At 53.5% G+C, this 20,042-nt stretch overlaps 1 protein-coding gene across 14 annotated transcripts in view; it reads left to right on the top strand.

The window, feature by feature from the left end:
• The window catches only part of LOC105498871 (WNK lysine deficient protein kinase 2), a 142,166-nt gene that overhangs the window by 117,488 nt on the left and 4,636 nt on the right, over positions 1-20,042 (top strand). For 4 of the 14 annotated variants that reach the window (XM_024786742.2, XM_024786741.2, XM_071077534.1 and 1 more), the window contains exons 24-28: positions 2,133-2,347; positions 3,349-3,540; positions 4,334-4,432; positions 11,036-11,080; positions 12,570-12,826. In XM_024786742.2, the coding sequence (XP_024642510.2) occupies positions 2,133-2,347; positions 3,349-3,540; positions 4,334-4,432; positions 11,036-11,080; positions 12,570-12,826 (808 nt within the window). Of the gene's footprint in view, positions 1-2,132; positions 2,348-3,348; positions 3,541-4,333; positions 4,433-11,035; positions 11,081-12,569; positions 12,827-12,962; positions 17,443-20,042 lie in introns of those variants that run through there. The other 10 variants (XM_071077539.1, XM_071077536.1, XM_071077535.1 and 7 more) reach the window with 7 other exon arrangements.

Below are 20,042 nucleotides of genomic sequence, written 5' to 3'. Positions count from 1 at the left end.
CGGAGCAGAGCCACCAGCCTGGATCAGCTCCAGCCTAGATAAGACGCTCCCCTGCCCACGCAGCCGTTCCCCAACCCTGGGGCAGTCAGCACTCTCTTGAAATAGTACTCCCTTCCAGAAGATCATCTGATGCCGTGTCTCCCTGGTGTTTGTAGGGAGAAAGCCGTTTGGAGTTTTGTTTTTATTTATTTCTTTTTTTTAGTAGAGGAAGTCATTAAAAAAAAAAAAAAAAGCCTATGTGGTGGGTGTTGAAATTCAGGAGTAAAATCAGAACTTGTTTCCTCATTTCCGACCTTGTGAACTACCTGTTTTCCTTGTCATCAAAGGAAGAGGGGGGCACTTGGGGTGAAGGCAAGGGTTTACAGGCCTCCAGCCAGGGCCCATGGGGTGGCCTTGGGCCTTGCAGAAGCTCAGAGCACTGTGATGCAGCAGGGAGGCTCAGCTCCTCCCCTCCCCATCCTCTCCTCTCCATCCTCCCCTCACCTTCCTCCCCTCACCCTCCTCCCTTCACCTTCCTCCTCTCTCCATCCTCCCCTCACCTTCCTCCCTCACCCTCCTCCCTTCACCTTCCTCCTCTCTCCATCCTCCCCTCACCTTCCTCCCCTCTCCATCCTCCCCTCACCTTCCTCCCCTTATCTTCCTCCCCCTCCATCCTCCCCTTACCTTCCTCCCCTCTCCATCCTCCCCTCACCTTCCTCCTTTCTCCATCTTCTTCTTACTTCCTCCCCCTCCATTCTCAACTCACTTTCCTCCTCTCTCCATCCTCTCCTCTCCATCCTCCCCTCACCTTCCTCCCCTCTCCATCTTCAACTCACTTTCCTCCTCTCTCCAGCCTTCCCTCACCTTCCTCCCCTCTCCATCTTCCCCCCTCCTTCCTCCCCTCACCAACCTCCCCTCACCATCCTCCCCTCATCTTCCTGCCCTCTTCATTCTCCCCTCACCTTCCTCCCCTCTGTATCCTCCCCTCACCTTTCTCCCCTCACCACCCTCCCCTCGCCTTCCTCCCCTCTCCATCCTCCCCTCATCTTTCTCCCCTCTTCATCCTCCCCTCACCTTCCTCCCCTCTCCATCCTCTGCTCACCTTCCTCCCCATCCATCCTCCCCTCTCCATCCTTCTCTCACCTTCCTCCCCTCATCTTCCTCCCCTCCATCCTCCCCTCTCCATCCTCCCCTCACCTTCGTTCCCCTCCATCCTCCCCTCACCTTCCTCCCCCCTCATCCTCCCTTCTCCCTCCTCTATCTTCCCGTCCCCCTCCTTCCCTTCCATCCTCCTCTTTCCATCCTCCCCTCGGCCTCCTCCCCTCACCTTCCTCCCCTTGGCCTCCTCCCCTCACCTTTCTCCCCTCTCCATGCTCTCCTCTCCATCCTCCCCTCATCTTTCCCCTTAATCCTCCTTTCTCCACCATTCCCTCTCCATCCTCCCCTCACCTTCTTTCCCTTCCATCCTCCCCTCAACCTTCCTCCCCTCTCCATCCTCCCTCACCTTCCTCCCCTCTCCATTCTCCCCTCACCTTCCTCCTCCTCCTCCATCCTCCCTTCTCCATCCTCCTCTCTGCATCCTCCCCTCACCTTCCTCCCCCTCCATTCTCCCCTCACCTTCCTCCCCTTGGCCTCCTCCCCTCCGCGTCCTCCCTTCGGCCTACTCCCCTCCCCATTCTACCCCCCTACTTTCTTCCCCTGTTTCTTCCCCTCTGCATCCCTTGGCCTTCCACTCTCTGTTTCCCCCATGGGGGAAGTAACGCACATTTGCCTGATAAACAGAGGCAGTCTCTGGTGCCTGGCACCTACTGGTTTCCCCTCGCCTGTGTTCGTGTTTGGGACTTTCATTGTAAGTATCAATGGAAGCGGTTTGAGTCTAGGTATTTGGAAGTTTGAGGCCCCTTAGTCTGGCCCGTGCCGTTGGGCACATCGATGCCAGAGGCCCCCCACCTTGGCACCTCCCCATTTAGATGTGAACAAACAGTGTCATTTTACAGCCCCCGTGTGGCGCTTTGAGTGGTCCAGGCCAAGGCACAGGCGGGGCGCCCACCCTGCACCCCATGTTCTCCCACGGCGCCTCCCTCCTGGAGGGGCTGGCGGTATTGGAAACACGGAGGAAACCCAGCGGCGCTCCCTCCTGTCCCCTCCTGCAGGCACCTGAAGGAGATCTCCGAGCTGCAGAGCCAGCAGAAGCAGGAGATCGAGGCTCTGTACCGCCGCCTGGGCAAGCCACTGCCCCCCAACGTGGGCTTCTTCCACACGGCGCCCCCGACTGGCCGCCGGAGAAAAACCAGCAAGAGCAAGCTGAAGGCGGGCAAGCTGCTGAACCCCCTGGTGCGGCAGCTCAAGGTCGTGGCCTCCAGCACAGGTCGGCCTCCGGGCGCAGGGCTGGGATGGGAGCGGGCCTGGGGACCCCTGAGTGAGCCTGGGAGGTAGGCTCCGTGCAGGTGTGACACCCTCGGACCTCGAAGACCACTCGGGGTTGTCTCCTTACTGAATCTCCTTTCCCTGGAGCAGGGGAGTCATTGCAGCATGAAGGCAGTCCTGGTCCTCTGTCCTCATGCAGAGAGAGGCAAGGTCCGTGAGTGGGCAGGGGCTGCTCAGCGCTGGGCCTGAGCCCCTAGGCTGCAGGCTGTGCCAGGGAAGCTCAGGCTGCCCTCCCTCACCTGCTCCTCTGCAGGGCACTGCATGGACGGATGGCGGCTGCTTCCTTTGACCCATTTCTCGGTGTGTGCCAGCTGAGCAGCTGTCGTTAGGGGCTGGGGAGGACGGGAGGACGGTGATGATCTCCCAGTCTGGTTAAAGCTGACACCTAGTCCTGGAGTGGCACTGTCCTGGCCCCGGGCAGTCACCAGCCCACATCCCTGCATGTCAGGGCTTCCTGAGGCCTGCTGAGCAGCAGTGCAGCCTGCTTGCTGGTTGAGAGCCCCGGCACTCTGGGCTGGAGCCCCTGTGAGCCCAAGTCCCCAAGCATGCCAGGCAAGCCACCGTAAGCTCACTGTAAGCCCACAGCCTTTGGGGTATACATCCATGAATTATACCCATTACACGAATTCAGAGAAAGTTCCCAGAGCTAAGGGAAGACTGAGATGAGAAGTACACAGGCCACTCTGTGCCTGGGTGTGTCTTCTGTCACTGTATTTGCTCAACACAAGTCCCGCACGGTAGTGGGGGCTGGTAGAGACTGGGCACTTTCTTTGCTCTTCCCCATCACTCCTGTGTGGGAGATGCGGCCATGTGCCTGTGGTCTGCAGGAGACGTGAGCTTCCCCAAGGTCACCCAGCAACGAGCAGGCAGAACAGACTCGATCCACACAGCCCCGACCCGGCGGGCCTCATCGTGCCTGTCGCCTCTTCTCCCCCCGCCCAGGTCACTTGGCTGACTCCAGCAGAGGCCCTCCCGCTAAGGACCCTGCCCAAGCCAGTGCGGGGCTCACTGCAGACAGCACGGGCCTGAGCGGGAAGGCAGTGCAGACCCAGCAGCCCTGCTCCGTCCGGGCCTCCCTGTCTTCGGACATCTGCTCCGGCTTAGCCAGTGATGGAGGCGGAGCGCGTGGCCAAGGTGATTTCCAGCTTGCCTGTCTCCGAGCATGTGCTAGCCACGTAGGGCCTCAGTGGTGTCCCCAGGAGCACACCCGTATTGTGTAGAGGGGTTGCGAGCTGTGGCAAAGGCTGTTGAGAGGCTTCTTTTAAAAAGGAGAAAGAAAAGAAAAAAGACATAGTCTGTGGATGAAAGGAATGGAGTTGTCCCAACCACCACCAAGTCTTGCTTGTCAGCAGCTCAGGGGGAGGTGATGCTTTGCTAGAGCGGACCTTGGGGAAGTGGCTAGGACTGGGGAGGGCAGGGGACCTGGCATCCGGCCGTGTGCTCCGGCGCCAGTTCCCAGGCACTGGCTGCCCCACCCCCACCCCCACAGCGGAGCCAGATGGTGCTAAACACCGGGTCCTTCCAAAGTCCAGAGGGCCGGCTGGGGGGACGAGGGCACAGCTTTCGAGCTGGGAGTTTGGCCTTGAGGAGGAAATTCTCTCGTCAACGCTGCGTGGACAGCAGCAGCTGCTCAATAAGGTGCTCTCCTGTCCTCACCATCTCTGTCCAGAGAAATCATGGTGACCATGAAGCCGCCCCGCCCCGCCCACCCCACCCTGCCCGCCCCTCTCCGGGCTGCTTCTCTTCTGCTCTCCCACTGCCTCCTTCCCATTACATGGTCAGTGGCTTTGGTGCTCCGGGCTGGGCTAGATGGAGCCGTGGATGTTAAGTGACGAGGCTGGTGTGGCTGTTGGTGTGGAGGAGGAATCGCAGCAACCTGTACTTGATGAGTGTCTCTTTGTTTTCTTCCCTTTATATTCATTTGCAGGCTGGACGGTTTACCACCCAACGTCTGAGAGAGTGACCTATAAGTCTAGTAGCAAACCTCGTGCTCGATTCCTCAGTGGACCCGTATCTGTGTCCATCTGTCTGTATTTGTTCTTTTGTATTTTATCACCTCCTGGCCCTTGGTTTTCTCCCCCGACCCCCTCCCTGTCTTCATTACCTTTCATACATTTCATAGGATGCCTCCCCCACCCCATTGAAGTCACCTATTTAATATCAAAGTGGAACCCCATGAGTCGGTCCCCGGAGCGGCGGCCGCCCGCGCCTACCCCCCAGCCCCGCACAGCGCGTGTGCATGCTCATGGCTGGTGCCTGGGCACGGAAAGCATGTGCAGCGGCTGGCCTGCCTTCCGCCCCGGGCACCTCTGCCCAGATGGTCTGGGGCCCTTTGCGTTTTTCTCGTCACCTCATTTATTTAATTTTTTTTATGTTGGATGTAGTTTTTTTTTTTCTGTTGCAATTGTGGCAAATATACATGTCCGCTGTCCCCAGTTCCAGCAACAACAAAAAGACAACCCCACCCTCCTCCAGATGCACAGTGTGTGTCACGCGTGTCTGGACTGTGAAGACATGCACATAGTGAGCCTATACGGTTCTAAAGGTCGCTGGAGGGCGTGGTTTCTGTACCAGGGCCAGATCCCAGCACCCAGTACCCTGCCTACCCACCGCCCCGCGCCCTGCATGTGGAAATGCTGAGAGAACGTGCTCCAGTTCGGGCCTCCCCAGCCCCTCCCCACTGGAAGGGCAGGTCTGGTCCCCTCTGTCATTGCTCCTCACCCACCGCTGTCTCCAACCCAAAATAGGAGAGTGACGGCCTCCCGGGCAGCTCTTCTTTGGAGCATGCATCCTGCCTGGCCGGCTCCTTCCCTTCCTCCAGCCAGTGGGAGCACTTTAACTGCTGTATTTTCCTGTCACCTCCTGTGACCACAGGGATGAAGTCAATGACGCAGTTCCTCCAGTCGCTACTAAGCCAAAACCCAGTCCCAGCCTTGCTCAGATCCCCTGGAACACAGTTAGTGCCCAGGATCTCCATCTCCAGGGGAGGCTCTGCCTGCCTGGGGCCAGTCCCAAAGCAGGCAGTTTGTTTTTCACCCTCAGGACAATCGGCCAGTGAACCAAAAGCTGCGAGATTTTTAGGCTTTTGTCTTTTTAACAGGAAAATTAAGCTTTTTAACAATTGGATTGGATATGCTGGTTTGGGGCACGTGACTTTTTGCTTGTACAATAAAGATACATTGTACTTGTTGGGAGCCAGAGGCCATGCCCGTGGGAGGCGTCCACTGCCATCCACCCACTCCATCAGAGGTCCACGTGGGTCACCGTTCTCCAGGCAGGCAGGTCGAGGACACAAGGGCCATGTAGAAATGCCAGGGCCTTCCCAGGGCTTCCCGTTCGTCTGTTTAACAGGCTGCCCCGTTTCGGCCACCGTGTCGTCTGGGCCGTTAGTCTGTGGGTCTGGGCGGCCTGGTGTCTGGTGAGTTGCTGAGTTGAGTCTGGGGAGGGGTGGGCGCCTCCCCCCACACCCCTGCGTCTCTGGGTCCTCTTATGGCAGCCAGCTGTGGTTCCTTCTCCGCAGCCGGTTCCCGGCCCTGCTGGCCTTGTGCCTCACTTGCTGCTCCTCTTCCGGCTCCTGCGTGTGTGGCTCGATCTGGGGCTGTCACTGGGGGTGAGGGCACCTGGGAGACTCAGTGCAGGGCGTTGCTGTCGGGTATGGCACCTACCCAGGCCCCACTTCCACCCCCGTGCTGTGTTTTGTGGTATTGCTTGTTTTCACGGCTTAGCCCCCATCAGGCAAGTCTTGGTCTTAGTCTTTTTGGGCCATAATGTCTCCCCAATCCCCTGACACTCTGAAGTTGCTGGCCAGGGAGAGCCCAGGTGGGCCCCTCCCCTGGGCACCTCTCAAGCCCTGTCTGGATCAGCTCCAGGCCTCTGAAGTCTCTGCCACTCTGCTGGGATGTGGCTGGGACGGGCCCCTCCTGTCTCTGCCCTGGGCTCTGGAGGCTGGACTTCTTGTTGAGCCATCCACTGGCACATCTGCCGCTCCTGGATAACCCACAGGGCAGCGCAAAAGAGAAGGGAGAGCTGTGGGGTCTGTGAGGAGACCAGGCACCTCCAGGGGAAAGACTGCAGGGGCGGGGGCAGCCCTGTGAGCGCTGAGGCTGAGGACTTGGGCGGAGGCCGTGGGATTGCGCCAGGCTTGGAGGCCAGGAGGGAGGGATGCAGGCAGGGGTAGTGTGAGCAGATGGGCAGGAAGACGCTGAGGTGGGTGCATGGAAGATGCCGAGGAGTCGGGGGTCGTGCTGCAAGTAGAGGAGGAGCGGGGTGGATGCCAAGGCGCGGCTAGGGAGGGGCAGCCGGCGCAGCCTGTCCAGCCGTCGCTCCCTAGGGCCTAGGGAGAGCTTTCAGCTCACTCTCCTGGTGTGGGGCACCCCACTTCCTGGAAGAGAAAGTTCCAGGAAAACAGAATGTGTTAAAATTTGAAGTATAGAGGGATCCTGGCCTCTGTGAAGATCAGAGGAGATAAAATGGCCCCAGGCAGGGTGGGTTGAGGCCAGGCCAGAGGGTGGGCTGGGGGTGCCCAGGTGGCTGTGCCCAGGGATAGAGCAGGGCAGTGCAGCAGGCACCTCCAGAGGCCTGAGCTGACTCGAGGTGCAGGACAGGGAATAAAGCAGTGGAGGCTGGGAGCAGCAGGTGAACAGACCCCTAGGGAGTGCAAGGCCCCTGCTTGGAACCCCTATGAGCTGGGCCCCTTGGCACAGACCTGTCACCCAGCTTGCAGACGCCCCCTTGTGGTCAGCAGATGCTCTGGGGAGCTCACATGACTCAGTGCCCCAGAGCAGTCTTTTTTTTTTTTTTTTTTTTTTTTTTTTTTTTTTTTTTTTTTGAGACAAAGTCTCGCTCTGTTACCCAGACTGGAGTGCAGTGGCGAGATCTCAGCTCACTGCAACCTCCGCTTCCCTGGCTCAAGCAATCCTCCTACCTCAGCCTCCCAACCACAGGTCTGCACCACCGCACCCAGCTACTTTTTTTTTGTATTTTTAGTAGAGACAAGGTCTCACCATATTGCCTAGGCTGGTCTAGACCTCCTGGGCTCAAGCGATCCACCCACATTGGTCTCCCAAAGTGCTGGGATTATAGGCGTGAGCCACCTCACCTGGCCCAGTGCATTCTAAGGGATGTTGCCCTTGGAGACGGGGAGGAGGGTCAGGTGCCGATGCTGAGATGGCACCTCTGGTCATGGTTCTGTTGGTTCTGCTGGTTAGAAACGGGTCCTTCTGGATCCTCCCACCTGACCGGGCAGGTGCTGGCACCCTGTGGGCCTTTCTCTGCACGCTAGAGCCATGGGATTTCTCTTTGGGTTTTCTCCATGTTGGCTGTTGGCTGCAGCATGTTTGGCTCAGGCACCCTCCGGTGTCACTGCACGGTCCCTTCTAGGCCTTCTCCCACCGTGGAATGCTTTCATCCCTCCCGGCGGGGAGAGAGTGCGTGCTCAGCGAGCCCCTTTGCAGCAGGTGTTCAGGCGGCCTCGGGGTAGAGGGCATCCAGAGAGGAGGGCCCCCACCCTGCACTGCGCCCACCAGGCCCTGCCCTCTGCAGCCAGGGTGGTCAGTGCTGCGCACCACTGTGGGCTGTCTGTGGAGCAGGCCTGTGTGCGACAGGGCCTAGTGCAGCGTGGGGTCATTTAGCTCAGGGCAACAAGAAAACAGCCTCAGGTCTCCCTGGGCAGAGCCAAGGCGGATCCTGCTTCCCAATGCATGCTTTGTAGACAGTTTTTGGCTCAAAAACATGGTTCTTCAATACGTAGACACCCTAAAAGGGGTTTCGTCCCTGGATGCCCGTTTTTCTCTTGTGAAAAAGGAGCCAGTGCTGACCGTGGTGGGGGCTGACCCAGCTGAGGGCGCGTGGGAGGTCGTAGGGGGCTGAGGTGAAGCCACCAGGGCGCCCGTGACGGGAGGTGAGCTGCCCTGGCTGTCCTGTGGGCTGCTGGGCAGTATCGAGCCCTGTGAGGTGAAAAGTGAGTGTGACAGATCGCTCAGGGGCTGACCACTTTTTAGGCCCCCTGTCCCAGGCACACACCCTCAGTTTGAATCCTTCGTGGTTGAGAAGTCTTCTTGGCCACAGGCTGAGGGTTTGGACGGGGCAGGTGCTCGGGGCACCCAGAGGCCAGGGCCGTTGACCCGAGAGCAGGCTGTTTCTGTGCTGGAGCGAATCAGGGCTGGAGTGGGGAGGGAGCCTCTGCTTGTGCCTCGGGGGTTCAGCCGATGTCGGCTGCACAAAAGCAGGAGATGCCAAGTCCAAGAGCCGGCCCTCCTGTCATCCTGTGTGCTGCCACTTTACATTCTGGGAAGAAAGCAGCGGATCTCCCAACAGCTGGGATGAGGCCGCCAAGCCCCCGCCCCAGCACCACTGAGCAGTCCAGGGCCTTGGCGCTGCCTCTTCCTGGGCCTGGCTAGGGACGGAAGCCCCACAGGGAGACCGAGGTGGGCCTGGCATCAATCAGCAGCCTCCTGAAAGTTTCCTTCGTTCTCCCATTGCTGCCTTATGGACAGGAGGTGGGGGTGCTTGTCCTGGCACAGAGCGAGTGGCAGGGGGCCGGGGGGGCTGTCTTCGGGTGCCATCTGCATGGTGGGCAAGTGAGGGGCAGCGCCCAATGCAGGCTGAGGCTCTGGAGAGGTGGACTAAGGAGCCACCTAAGGATGGGCAGGGCTGTCCAGAGTGTGGAGAGGTCTCTGCCCCAGTCCAGTTGTCTGCTGTGAGTGGCTTTGAAAGGCTGGCACCCATCAGTTTGCCTGGAGGTCTAGGAGCCGTCTGCACACTGGTCACTGGGGCCCGAGTTTAGGAAGGGCCCATGGAGGCCTCCGTGGGCCAGGGTTGCTCCCTGGCTCTGAGCAGGTGCGGTGTCCTCCACACACTCCAGACCCCAGGTTCCCAGGGTGGTGAGTCAGTCCCAGCTCTGATCGCAGGTCCAGGCTCCCTCTGGTGGTTCCCAGCCGGCAGCTGGCCTGTTTGGTGTTCTTCCCAGCAGGGCAACAGCCAGGAATTAGCCCTGAATGTAGAGTTCCAGCCACACCAAGAGCTACCAGATAGGCACAGAGCAGCTTTTTGAAGCACCTGGCTTAGGGCCATCTACATGGGACCATGGGCTATAGCCCCCCACAAAGCCTGCCAGGGAAATTGGTGCTCACCCAGTGCCCCTACACATTGGATCCCCCCTAGGCTACATCACAGACTTTAGGGGCCCCTCCTGCGCTACAGAAAACGAGCCATACCTCCCCTGCAAACTTCAGTGAGCCATCGAGGGGATATCAACTCTGTGTTCCTGGCAGGGTTTCATCTCAGAACAGAGCAGCCAGGGAACAGCCCTTCGGAGCTGCTCACCCAGAGCCTACTGGTCTGAATCCCTCCCGCTGGGCTCCCTCCTTTTTATTTGAACAGTAAAGTCTGCAACAGAACGCCACCTCACCTTTCTTTCCCCACATTAGCTCAGGAACGGACAGAATGGACTAAAAATACTCAGTTGAGCTAAGTTTCCAAGTCCAGGATGCACAGCTCAGGCCGAGCGTGGGCTGAGGAGCTGGACAACAAGTTGCCCACTGTCCCCCGAGGCGGGAGGCATGGGCCCTTCTGGAGAAGGCAGGCAGACATTGCCAGGTTTTCTGAGTCCCTGGAAGATCAGAGTCGCTCCTGTTTAGGTCTCTCGGGAACAGCTCCCTGCTGCGGAGGGAGTGTGCTCCTGGCAGGGGGCCATGGGCTGGAGTGTAGACAGAGCCTCCGTGCTAGTGTGGCTTTGCTGAGTGACCTTGGGGAAGCCTGAGCCTGTTCTTGCCCGTCCCAGCTCTGCCTGCCCATAAGGATAAGCGGGGATGGCCGCGCCTTCCGGCCCAGCCTGCCCTGGGGACCTTGTCCCCACCAGGCTGGGCACTGACTGGCTAGGACGTTGCATTCAGTGTATACCAGGTGGCCTCTGGGTAGTTGGGACCAGTCAGTTTAGTGGCGGTCCGAATTACAAGGAGGCCAGAAGTGTTCCAGGCTGAGGCCTTGCCCTACCCCTTGTGGATACTGACTTCTAATGAGGCGGCAGTGTCCCCAGACATTGGGGTCAGTCCCTAGATAGAAACCCTGGGTCCTCTACTCAACGCCTGCCGCTGACCTCATCACCTGAGGCAGCCATCTGAGATCCAGACTTGGCCTCCAACCTGCAAAACAATGTATCTTTTTGCACTTGGAAAACCTCTGATGGGCTTCGGCGGCCAAGCCCAGCCGTGCCCGGCTCCATTCCAGAGCTCCCGTGGCCGACTCTCAGCAGGGTGTCCTGCCTCCGTCAGTGGGGCTCCCAGAAGCCTGATGTTTGAAAGCCAAGCGCTGTGCTTTGCTTTTTTCTTTTTTTCTTTTTTCTTTCTCTTTTACTTTTCTTTGAATATGCTTCTAGAGACAAACATTTCTCCCTGAAGCTTGGGGGCTTGGCCCTGGCACCTCTGCCCCCTCGGCGAAGCTCGTGGGAGCCTGCACCCTCTCTCCGGGGGCTGCCCCGTTTCCCCCAGCCGGGTCGGCCCTCTCTCTGAACTGCTGCCTGTGTCTGCCCCTCCCTGCACACTGACGACTTTTGCTTAGTGTGGTAGCGTGTCCCGGTGTGTGCTGTTCTGCCTAACTCTGTGGTCTTGTGTCGTTTCTTTCTCCCTTGCAGGGTCTGCCCTGAAGCGTCTCTGCCTAGGCAAAGAACACAGCAGTAGTAATTATCCGGGTTTTTTCCCCCTTTGTCCTCTCTCATTGCATGGGCTTTCTCGTGGCTAGTACACATCAGGGTTCCCGCGGCTGGGCGGGCGTGGGCCGGCCCTGTGCCTGCCCCGCGCCTGCTCCATGCCTCTCGGCCAGGCGCCGCTTCGCTTCTGCCTGGCGGGATCGCTGCCCTCGGCTCCCCCGTGTGTCTCCGTGGCGCCTAGAGTTTGTGCGGTCTCGCCAGTTCACATCTAACGGGCTTATCCTTCCCCGGAACACCCGCAAATTGCCAATCATTAATTGGCTCCTTTTCCAAAACCATAGGAATGAGTATTTCCTTGAAGTCCTAAAGATGAGTGCCTCCCCACGAGGAGAGATGCCAGGACTGAGTGGGTATTAGTCTCCCTGGGCCACTCACCTTCTCTCTCTCTCTCATCTTTCTCTCTTGAAAAAAATTTTTTTTTCTTTTCTGGCTGAACTTTTCATGTAGGAATAGCTCCATGTGTGTCAAATCTCATCACTAATTTTTAATTGTCTGTGTCTGTGCTTTTTCATTGCTAGCCACTAAAGTCCACTACATTTTGGGACAGCTTGTTTGAAGAGATGGTCATTAGGCTGTTTTTCTATGCAGAACATTTTTAAATTGGCTTATTCAAAATTGCCAACCAGAAATGACATGTGTTGTGTGGAAAGGGTATGATTTAAAAATTTTAAAGTCTCGTTTATGCTTTGAATGAAGCAGCCGAGTGCTCTGGTGTGCTAATAGTCAGCAGAGCGGCTCCCAGCTCGCTCCTGCAGCAGGGCGTTGGCCGCAGCCCACGGCAGGAGCTGGTGGGGCCTCATCAGGCAGCCCCAGGCATGGGTACCCTTTATGAATACCTTCCTCTAACGCTCTGGTCAGGACAATTTCTACGTCTGGAATTCCAAACAACCAGACCATTAAAATTCATGGGAATGCAAGTCAGACAGCCCTGGCAGGCATTTTCCCGCGGGCCAGGGGGCCGCCTGCAGGCCAGCCAGCCAGCCGCGTGTGCTGAGCGCTCACACAGTACTCCACCGCCCCGCGTCCTCATGTTACGGCTGAGGATGCACAGGCCAGAGAGAGCCCGAGGAACCTGACTCTAGGCACCGTGACGCCGAAGCCCAGTGTGTCTGGCTGTGCCAGGAGTTCCCTGAGCTCTCTCACACGTGAGTCTGGGGACGGGCAGCGGTGGGCACAGAGTGGATGCTGAGCAGAGGCTGCCGGCTGCTACAGGGTCCTGTCCCCTGGCCTGGCTTCTGAGGTGGGTGATGGCCACCTGGCACAGCCCATGGAAATGCCCCACCGTGTCTGACCCTGGGCAGCCAGGCCCCTTAGTCCGACCGCCTCTTGAAGCAAGGTGCTGCCTGGCCCAAGTGAGACCATTGTCTCAGCTGTCACGTAAGAACGAACGCGGCCAGCCCACTGGGGGCCTGGGCGCACGTGTGGCGTCACCAATCCTGGCCTGTGTGTGACTCCCCAGGGTCCTCCACCAGCAGCCTGGCCCCAGGCCCTGAGCCAGGCCCCCAGCCCGCCCTGCACGTCCAGGCGCAGGTGAACAACAGCAACAACAAGAAGGGCACCTTCACGGACGACCTGCACAAGCTGGTGGATGAGTGGACGAGCAAGACGGTGGGGGCCGCACAGCTGAAGCCCACGCTCAACCAGCTGAAGCAGACCCAGAAGCTGCAGGACATGGAGGCCCAGGCAGGCTGGGCTGCCCCTGGCGAGGCGCGGGCTGTGAGTGCGGGGCGGGCGGGGCGGGGGCTCCTGGGGTGGGGTAGCCTTGCCTCCAGCATTTGCTAGTGCCCTGTGTGGCAGAGGGATGTCCAGTTAAGCTCTTCACTTTCATGATCCGAGTTCATTCTCCCCACAGCCCCAAGAACTAGGCTTCTCCACATTACAGATTGGGAGGTGAGCGACGCGCCCACAGCTCTGCAGCTGGCAGGTGGAAAGGCCAGGCCAGGCCAGGCCGGGGCTGTGACTCCACAGCTCAGATACAGCAGCAGCCCCAGCCTGGGCAGCCCGAGCCCTGCACTCAGAGCAGGTGGCCCCGGTCTTGGCGGACAGGCCCACCTCTGCCTGGGTTCTGTTTGTGCCCACGCTGGAGACCAGGGCAGCTGTGCTTGTCACCCAAGTGACACCAGCCTCGGGCCGTAGCTCACACGCACCTGAGCCAACGTGGGGCAGAAGTGAGGACCTGCTGTCCTAGGTTTCACACCTAACTTGTTCTGATGTCAGCGTGAGTTGGAGAAGCATCTGCTGTTTTGCAGCTTTCTGGAGGGGTTTGTGGAAGACTGGTGTTATTTCTATCTCAGATACTTAGTAAAGGTCATTTGTGAAGCCATCTGGGCTGGAGTTTTGTTTTTCTATTTTTTAGCGTGGGATACTTTCCTCTATGATCTTTTACCTTACAAATTTTCAAACACACAGAAGAGTTGAAAATTCTGCCGTGAACATCCTTAGTTAGACCCACTCCGTACACTCTAACTGACATTTCTGCTGTATTTATCACACACCTGTTCATTCCTTGAGGGCCTAGTGGTTACTATGGATTCAATTTCTTCTGAACTTCTCACACCATTTGGATTTTCTGTTTCGTTTTGTTAAATTCTGCCTTTCTGGCGATTGGTATCTCTCCTCTAAATTTATCTAAAATTGTAAATTGCCATAAAATTATCCATAATAGCTTTTATTTTTTTCCATTTGCAGGATTTACAGTGATGTCCTGATTTCATTCCTGACGGTGGTGATTTCTGCCTCCTCTCTCTCTGCCTCTCCTTTGCTCTTTCTTTTTCTTTATGCAGTCTCCTTAGGGGTGTCCATTTTATTAGCCCATTCAAAGAACACATTTTGTGTTTGATAGTCTTTAGTGTGTGTTTCATTAATTTATTTTCTTATTTCTTGCCTTCTATCTTTGGGTTAATTTTGTTGTTCTGGAAAGTTTCTTAAGACATGTTCATTGATTTCTAGCCTTTCCATGATAATGTAGGCATTCAAGGGTATAAAGTGCCCACTGATGGTTTTAGCTGCATCCCAAAAGTGTGCAGCTTCTCATTAACTTTTGTTTGAAAATATTGTATAATTTCTGTTGCTATTGGAAGTAAGTGTGGTTGTTAGTTTTCAGATGACCTTTTGTCAGTGTGTTTTCGTGTGGCTGCACTGTGCTAGGAGAGCAGACTCGGTGCTTTCGGTCTGTGGAGATCTTCCGGGACTGGCTGTTGACCCGGCTGTCAGTCTTTGTTGCTGTTCCAGATGCTGGAGCTGAATCTCTTTCCCTCTCTCCACATCCACACTCCCAAGCTCCACCGCTGTGGCTTCTGTTCTGAACCACTGCAGGGCCCTCTTGACAGGTACACCTCCGCCAGTCTGAGTCCTCAGATTGATTCTCAGTGGAACCCCATTATTCTAGGACAAAGTCAGGAATCCTGAACATGGCCCCACAGCTCCGTGAGGCTGCACCTGGAGCCTGGGCAGGCTCATCTCTGCTGCCTGGGCTCCAGCTATATCGGCGTTCAGGATTAGCAGAGCTAACTGTTGTTCAGATATTCTGGATTCTTTTTAAGTATAAGGGTTTTTTTTAACTATTAATTTTGTCATGGCAAAAAATATAAAACACAAAATTTACCATTTTACCCATTTTCAAACGTACAGTTCAGTGGCATGAAGTACATTCAGAGCACTGTGCAACCATCGCCATCCATCCACTGAACCTTTTCATCTTCCCCAAGGAAACGCTGTCCCCATTAAACACAAGTTCCCCAGCCCTCTCTCTGGCACCTCTGGTTTCCCAGGCCCTGGTAGCCTCTGTCCTTCCTTCTGTCTCTATGACTTTGACAACTCTAAGTACCTCATATAAATGGAACCATACGGTATGTGTATGATTGGTGAATGGCTTATTTCATTTGATACAGTGTTTTCAAGGTGCATCCATGTTGTAGTGTGTATCGGAACTTTTTAAAATCAGCCAGGCGTGGTTGCACATGCCTGTGGTCCCAGCCACCCGAGAGGCTGAGGTGGGAGGATTGCTGGAGCCCAGGAGTTCGGGGCTGCAGTGAACTATGATCGCACCACTGCACTCCAGCCTGGGCGACAGAGCAAGACGCTGTCTCAAAAATAAATAAATCCAGAATACTGTGCCGCCACCACCACTGTTCATCTCCACCTTTGTTTATTGTGTGAAACTCTGTACCCATTAAATAATAACTTCCTATTGTCCCTCCCCCAGCCTCTGGCAACTTCCATTCTGCTTCCGGTCTCTCTGACTTTGACTCCTCTATGTACCTCATAGAGTGGAATCACACAGTGTCTGTCTTTTTCCACTGGCTTCTTCTGCTTAGCAAAACGTCCTCCAAGGGCACCCTTGATGACATCCAGGTTGTAGCATGTCCGATTTCCTTTCCTTTGAAGGCCAAGTGATAGTTCATTGTATCTGTGTACCACATCCATTCTCAGTGGAATCCTGTTATGGGATTGTCTGTCATTTCTGTGAGTGGACAGTTGGGTGACTTCCATCTTTTAGCTGTTATTAATCTGCTGTGAACATAGTATCCCTTCAAGATCCTGCTTTTATCCTTTTGGGTATAAACCCAGAAGTGAATTGCTGGATCATATGATAATTATATGATAGTTTTTCGAGGAACTGTTTTCAATAACAGCTATACCATTTGACATTTCCACTAACAGTGCACAAAACTTCCAGTTTCTCCACATCTGTGCCAACAGAAGATTTCCTTTCTGGGTTTTTTGGTTTTGTTTTTTTGTTGTTTTCTTTTTTTTTTTTTTTTTGAGACAGAGTTTTGCTCTTTGGCCCAGGCTGGAGCGCAATGGCAGGATCTCGGCTCACTGTAACCTCCACCCCTCAGGTTCAAGCAATTCTCCTGCCTCCCGAGTAGCTGGGATTATAGTTGTCTGCCACTATGGCCAGCTAATTTTTGTATTTTTAGTAGAGATGGGGTTTCACCATGTTGGTCAGGCTGGTCTCGAACTCCTGACCACAAGTGATTCACCCGCCTCAGCCTCCCAAAGGGCTGGGATTACAGGCGTGAGCCACTGCGCTTGGCCATCCTTTCAGGTTTTTGATGGGAGCCATCCTCTCAGGTGTGAATTGGTATCTTGTGGTTTTGCTTTACATTTTCCTAATTAAGTAGTGACATTGAGCAGCTCTTCATGTGCTTATTGGCTGTTTCTATGTCTTCCTTGAAGAAGTATTTATTGAAGTCTTCTGCCAATGTGTGAATCAGCTTGTTTTTTTCATTGTTGAGTTTTAGGAATTTTCTGCATAATCCAGATATTAATCCCTTATCAGATATATGATCTGTTGGCAGTGCCTTTGGATGCACAAAGGTTTTAAAATTTGTCTTGTTTTCATTTGTTGCCTAAGCCTTTATATCCAAGAAATCACTGCCAAATCCAATGTCGTGAAACCTTTTCCTTAAGTTTTCTATTAAGAGTTTTCTGGTTTTTGCTTTGACATTTAGAATGAGTTGATTTTTTCTTCTTCTTCTTTTTTCCTAAGATTGTGTCTCACTCTGTCGCCCAGGCTGGAGTGCAGTGGCACAATCTCAGCTCACCACAACCTCCACCTCCCGGGTTCAAGCAGTTCTCCTGCCTCAGCCTCCCAAGGAACTGGGACTACAGGCGCCCGCCACCACGCCCAGCTAATTATTTTATTTTATTTTTAGTAGAGACGGGATTTCACCATGTTGGCCAGGATGGTCTCAATCTCTTGACCTCATGATCCGCCTGCCTCAGCCTCCCAAAGTGCTGGGATAGAGTTGATTTTTGTGAGGCAAGGCAGGGCTCCACCTTCTTTTTTTGGTATGTGCATATCCAGTTTTCCCCACAGAAGTTGTTGAAAACTGCTTTCCCCCTTGAATGGTCTTGGCCCCCTCGTGGATGAAGCGTAAGAGTTTACCTTCATCTCTGGGCTCTCCTCTCCTGTGACTCCTGCAGTGTGTTACTCATCCACTTCATGGTGGACCACAGACCCCTCTGGCTCTGTCCACTCTGCCACCTTTTTCCTCTGCTCCTCACACAATCATTTCAAGTGTCTCCAGCTTGCTGATTCTTTATTCTGCCTGCTCAGATCTGCCAGTGAACCCCTCTAGTGAATTTGTAAATGTCAGTTACTGTTTTCAGCTCTTCTAGTTCCACCTGGTCCCCTTCATAATTCCTGTCTGTTGATATCCTCGTTGTGTTCCTGTGTGATTTTCCTGACTTCCTGCAGTTCTGTGTCCGTGGCTTCCGTGAGTTCTTTGAGCACATTTAGGATATTTGATTTAAAGCCTTTGTTTACTAAGTCCGGTCTAGGCTTCCTTGGGGATGTTTTTGTCAGTTAAATATTTTCCTCTGAATGAATCATACCTTCCTGTTTTATTTTCTTTAGATTTTAGGTCAGTAAATTCTTCTTTGTGTCTAAACTGCTGTTAAACCTGTCCATTCAGTTTTTAATTTGGGTTATTGTGTTTTTCACTTGAATTCTTTTTTTTTTTTTTTTTTTAAACCACATCTGCCATATCTTTAAAAAAAAAAAAAATGGTTTCTAACTCTCTACCAAAAATCTCTATCTTGTATCTCCTTCACATAATATTTTTTAGTTTTTGTTTGCTCTTTGGCCTAGTTTTTCTTCATATTGCCTTGTCTTTTGTGACTTTTTAAATATTGTGTGTAGAACATTGTAGTTGAAATTTTATTTGCAAAAAAAATTTGAGGTCTAATAGTAGGTTTCTCATTATTGTTTAATTTGCCTTAGAGCACCTTTTCATATTCTTATCAGCCATCTTTTAAAAAGTGGTCAAGGATAGTGACCATTTAAAAGTTGATTTATTTATCTTTTTATTATTGATTTGTGGGTGTTCATTATATATCTTTTGTCGTATACAAGGGGACTTCCAAAAGTTCACAGAACAATGAAATTAAAAGATAAATATAAGAAATATATGACTGGCCATGGTAGCTCACACCTGTAATCCCAGCACTTAGAGGCTGAGGTGGGTGGATTGATTGAGTCCAGGAGTTCAAGACCAGCCTTTGCAATATGGCAAAACCCCATCTCTACAAAAAATACAAAAATTAGTTGGACTGCCAGGTGCGGTGGCTCACGCCTGTAATCCCAGCACTTTGGGAGGCTGAGGCGGGTGGATCACCTGAGGTCAGGAGTTCAAGACCAACCTGGCCAACATGGTGAAACCCTGTCTCTACTAAAAGTACAGAAAACAAAAAACAAAAACAAAAACAAAAAAATTAGCCCAGCATGGTGGTGGCTCCTGTAATCCCAGCTACTCAGGAGGCTGAGGCAGAAGAATCGCTTGAACCCGGGAGGCAGAGGTTGCAGTGAGCCGAGATCGTGCCATTGCACAACAGCCTGGGCAACAAGAGCAAAACTCTGTCTCAAAAAAAATAAAAAAATAGCTGGGCATGGTGGTGCATACCTATAATTACAGCTACTAAAGAGGCTGAGGTAGGAGGATCGCTTGAGTCCGGGAGTTCAAGGCTACAGTGAGCTGAGATGGCGCCACTGCACTCCAGCCTGGGTGACAGAGCAAGACCCTGTCGAAGAAAAAAAAAAAAATAGCTGGGCATTGTGGCGCATACCTATAGTTATAGCTACTAAAGAAGAAATAGAAACTTTTTTCTTAACACGAGCGCCATCAAGTTCAAGACACCTTTATGAGCAATGATGCCAGCCATTTAGTCCCTCCCTAAAGACCTAATGGTTCTGGGAATTTAACCATGGCCATTGAGTCTTTTTTACATTATTAATTGACAAAATGGGTACCCTTTACAGATGTTTTAAAATTAGGAAGCAAAAAGAAGTCAGAAGGAGCCAAATCAGCACTGCAGGGTAGATGCCTGACAATCTCCCATGGAAACTCTTGCAAAATCAGCCTTGTTTGCTGAGAGGAATGAGCAGGAGCACTGTCATGATGGAGATGGACTCTCTGGGGAAGCTTTCCCGGGAGGGGGTTTGCTGAAGCTTTGGCTAATGTTCCCTCAACACTCTCATACTAAGCGGATGCCACTATTCCTTGTTACCCCTCCAGAAAGTCAGCAAGCAGAATGCCTTAAGCATCCCAAAAGCTGTTGCCACAATCTCTGCTCTTGACTGGCCCACTTTTGCTCTGATGGGACCACTTCCAGCCCTCAGCGCCATTGCCTTGACTGCGCTTTGTCTTCAGGACCACACTGGGAAAAACATGTTTCACGTCGTTACAGTTCAAAGAGAGCTTCACGATCTCCATCCCACTTGTTCAAAGTTTCCACGGACAGCTCTGCTGTTTCCCTGCGCCCGATCTCGGTGCAGTGGTTTTGGCACCCACTGAGTGGAAAGTCTGCTCAACTTCCATTTTTCTGTCAGCATTGTGTAAGCTGAACCTACTGAGATGTCTGCGGTGTTGGCCACTGCTTCTGCTGTTATCCAGTGTCCTCTGCACTTACGGCTCAGACCAGATGAGTGTTTTCCTCACCAAGTGGTACGGATGGCCTGCCACTGTGGGTTCTGTCTTCAGCATGGTCCCATCCCTTCTTAAAACAAGTCAACCATTTGTAAACTGCTATTTTCTTTGGGGGCATGGACCCCGTAAACTTTTCAGAAAGCATCAGTGATCTCACCATTCTTCCACCCAAGCGTCACCATCCATGTGATGTTGGTTCTTGCTTGGCAGAATTCACGTTATTGTGATGGAGGCTCTTTTCAAACTGAAATCTTCTCCTTCTTAGTGCCTCAGACTGCCTCCTCTTCAGACATGTTATAATGAGTTAGTACAAGTGTATTTGGGTGCGAAGATCTTTTTTGAAAGTCATGCATAGTTTTTTCATGATATGTATTTTCCATGAATTTTTTGAAGACCCCGTAATGGATATAGTCTACTGATCTGTGGCTTCTGTTTTTGCTTTCTTAGTGGTGAACATGAAATGGCAAAAATTTTAATTTTGTTTTTCCTAAAAGCTTTGC

The sequence above is a fragment of the Macaca nemestrina genome, chromosome 14 (genome assembly GCF_043159975.1).
Source record: "Macaca nemestrina isolate mMacNem1 chromosome 14, mMacNem.hap1, whole genome shotgun sequence".
In the NCBI taxonomy this organism is placed as follows: domain Eukaryota; kingdom Metazoa; phylum Chordata; class Mammalia; order Primates; family Cercopithecidae; genus Macaca; species Macaca nemestrina.
The sequence above is the reverse complement of the archived record's forward strand: the minus strand, read 5'-3'. Positions and strand labels throughout refer to the sequence as shown.